Here is a 3,896-nt window from a genome sequence, read left to right as displayed (position 1 = left end):
GTAAATGGGGGAAACCTCCAAAAAAATTACAAATTTAAAAATCGCTAATTTTCGAAATTTTTTCAATTTTTTTTACTAAAAACTGCCGTAACTTTTTCAAAAATGAACATCTGAATATAATTTTTTTTTTTTATAGATGCTTGATGTCTTTACCTATCATTTGGTATATTTTTTTGTAAATCTGACACTTAACCTGCCCACAGGGGGATTTAAAAAGACAACTTTTTCACAAAAAATTAACTTTTTCAACTTAACTTTTGAAAATAATCCGGAAAATCTGACACTTTTATATATATCTTAAATTAATGCTAATGTAATATACTTTAATTTAAAAAAAAAAAATTTGATCTCTGGACTTGTCTTCATGGTGAAAATGGCTATCGAATGCTATTTTTGTGTGAAAATTCTCGATTTTATTTTTTATATTATATTTAATTTTTTAATGCTATAACTTATTGAAAAGTGTATGGATCCACACAATNTAATGCTATAACTTATTGAAAAGTTTATGGATCCACACAATTTTTTTATGAGAAATAATATTTTTTAATAAACCCTTTTTCATTCGACATACTTTATCTTAATCGAGATATTAATAAGGAACCAGCAGATCAAGTAGCTTTTGGAATAAAACACCAATTTTTTTCAAATTAAACACTCTCTAATGATTTGCATCGAAGCGTTTATTTTTGATAGTGATTTTAATCACTGTCAGATATCATTATACTTGATCCAACTATACCACGGCACCACTGTGCCCCGACCCCCCTGTGCTGGGTTTTTTTTTTTTTGAGGCTGTCATTTATTTTCTCTGCTCTCACTTGACTAATTTATTTTAACGATACATTAAATTATCACATATAGTATCTAGTTAAAGATATATTATCCTCATAAATTGAAAAAAAAATCCCTTAATGTAATAAAAAGTGGCATAACCAGCTTTATCCAAATACAAATAATTAAAATCATTCATTTCTAATATTTTTAAAGTATTTATTGTCGAATGAGATTTGATATGATAAATGATTCAACTACAAAAGTAAACAATTTTACTTTGTAATTTGATAATTTTTTAACTCTATTTGTGTTTTTATTACCATTCTATAATAAAGCAAATTTTTTAGTAACATGTTGTTATATAAATAATTTCTAAAAAAAATTATTTTTATTTTTATCTGAATTTAACAACGGGTTTTTACAATTGTAAATTAATTTTTTAAAACGCTCAATTGTGTAGATTTTTTTTTAACAACATTTTTATTGATTTTTTTTGTTAAAGTAAATCATAAAAATTAATTCAGTTTTGCATATTTCAATTGTAGAATCTTTTTAAACACCAAAAGTTAATAATGAATAGTCTTTATTTAAGTGATCTATTACGATAACAAAGCAAAAAAAAATCGAACTTCTCTGATAAATTTAACGTAAATAGTAATTATAAAATTTTCTAACTGAATATTAATCATAACAATGCCATTTTTTACTATTTATAGATGTAAATTTCAAACTTGCAAGTTGAACTAAAAGTTATGGCAGTAAATTCATTTTTTTTTTATTATTATAAACTTTCACAAAAAAAAGGAGGATAAAAATGATTAATTTTAACATATTAAAAATCAATAATAATTTGAAAACAATTAAATATAAAAATTATATATTATAATTTTGAATCTAAGATATACTAATCGGAATATAATTAAGGAAATCATTGCCCGTGGCAATGATTATTTTGCAATTTTTCCGTAATTATTTTTGAGTTAGAATTTTGCTCTGGAATAATCGACCAATTTCTTAGAATTGAAGACTGTCTAAAGATTTGCATCGAAGAGTATTTATGATAGTGATTTAAATCACAGTCAGATTGGGTATACTATACCCAACTGTGCCACGTCTCCATTGTGCCGCGATCCGACTGTACTGGGTTTTTTTTATATTTTAAATTGAATATGGGTTTAAAGAATGCATGTTTTTGTAACATAATTTAAAATTATTATTATTTTTTAACTTAAAAAAAAATTTTTTTTGATTTTTAAACACAATTCCTTAATTATTTTCATTAAAATTTTTGAAATAATCCAGTTTTCAAAAAGTTATTTCAATACAAAGAAAAAACTAAAAATATCAACACTGACTGTTTTAAAAGATATGTAATTTTTCGGGACATTTCCCTCTATTACAGAGATAGAGGGAATTTTTTCAATATAATTACACTTATAGCTTCCCTTATGTATTATTATGACATTATGTATTAATGTCATTATCATATAGTATTAAAATATGTATTGCAACAGCCCGTCCAGTTTACAAACAGTAATATAAAGTGAAAACTAAAAATATCAACAATGACTGTTTTATGACAAAAGTAATTTATTGGGATATTTTCTTTTATTTAAGAATTGAAGGGAAAATTGGTAAAAATATGGCACTGAATGCTTCAAGTAGTTACATCTGTGATCTTTTGACGCATTGTTAGGAAAAATCAGTCCAATAAGAGTGGAGTAATCGTAAAATAAAAAGTCAGAGTAAAACCAATAGGTTCTTAACTTTATACAACAAAACTAAAATATTTTATGAATTAAAAGTATAATCAAAACTAATTTAATTGGTGTAAAATTCTGTCAAAGTTATGAGATGATCCCGAATAGCTGAGATAAGCCTATTGCGATGATGATTTAAATTAATATAATGACGTGTAAATAAAGTAATTAGACATTTTTATTATTTACAGATATATTGTGCACAGATAATCCAATAGATAATTGTAACAGTAATTATGATAAATGCGTTACTAGCAGTAACATTAATGAATTTGATGTTTACGACCTAGGGAATAATGATGGTTTAGATGTATTCAAAACTGAAAATATTGAAAATTTCAAAAACACTGTTTTCAAACGAAAAAAACATGTAAGTTTGAATTCATCAATTGACATGAAAGAGTACCCAAGACACATGGTGGATTATTTCATTTCTTCCAAATAGAAAATTATATTTTTATTTTAATAAAGAGATTAGTATAATACCTTGTGTTATTTTAATACCTAGAAACATAAAAACTACAGAGTGATCGAAATATTATATGACTTTCATTCATTTGGAAACTACTACACATTTAAAATTTTTGTAAAGAGAAAAATATAACATTAAGAAAATAATATATAACAGTAAAAATCATTTTTTTTAATTTTCATTTTCATTTTCTTAAATAGGAACCTTTATTTTTAAATTGATAATATAGTAGCAAAATACAATAGCACAGTGCGATCGCGACACCGTATAGTTGGGACAAGTATAGATGATATCTGACAGTGATTAAAATCAATGTCATAAATAACGATTTAATGCAAATCTGTAGATAATGCTTAATTTTAATTAATTGGTGGATTATTCTAAAAGAAAAATGAACTCCTATTTCCTTATTTATATCCTGATTACAAGTTTTACCTTTGATGCGAAGCTGGAAGGTATTAATTTTACTATGATGTGTTATTCTTTTTTTCTTATGTCTATTGCCACATTTTCTCAGCTCTCATCCGACCGATTTCTTTTTAAACATACGTCAAATAATCACAAAATTCATCTAGTTGAAGACATTGCCCTTGAAAATTTTAAAAATTTCCCTCATTTTTAAATTTGGTAAATTTTGACATTTTTTTTTCTTAAACTGTCATAACTTTATCAAAAATGAACAAATCAAAAAATTTTTTTTTATATAGAAACCTTAGGTATTTTCCTTTTATTTGATATAAATTTTTTCAAAACCTAACTTTTTACCTGTCCACCACAGGAGCGAATTCAAAATGGCAACTTCTTCACAAAAATTAATTTTTGAAAATGTTCTGGAAATATTGCGTCTTTTATATATATGTTAAATTAAAGCTTAAGTTACGTACTAT

General features: G+C 24.6%; 1 protein-coding gene across 2 annotated transcripts in view; it reads left to right on the top strand.

Moving 5' to 3' along the window:
• The window catches only part of LOC126909518 (uncharacterized), a 6,234-nt gene extending 3,209 nt beyond the window's left edge, over nt 1-3,025 (top strand). Inside the window, exon 3 of one of the 2 annotated variants that reach the window (XM_050691951.1) lies at nt 2,729-3,025. In XM_050691951.1, the coding sequence (XP_050547908.1) occupies nt 2,729-2,982 (254 nt within the window). In that variant the 3' untranslated portion in view covers nt 2,983-3,025. The remainder of the gene's footprint in view (nt 1-2,728) is intronic. The other variant, XM_050691952.1, reaches the window with a different exon arrangement.
• Nucleotides 3,026-3,896: the final 871 nt, after the last annotated feature.

This window comes from Daktulosphaira vitifoliae, unplaced genomic scaffold (genome assembly GCF_025091365.1).
Source record: "Daktulosphaira vitifoliae isolate Bord-2020 unplaced genomic scaffold, ASM2509136v1 Scaffold_490, whole genome shotgun sequence".
NCBI classification, from domain to species: domain Eukaryota; kingdom Metazoa; phylum Arthropoda; class Insecta; order Hemiptera; family Phylloxeridae; genus Daktulosphaira; species Daktulosphaira vitifoliae.
The sequence above is the reverse complement of the archived record's forward strand: the minus strand, read 5'-3'. Positions and strand labels throughout refer to the sequence as shown.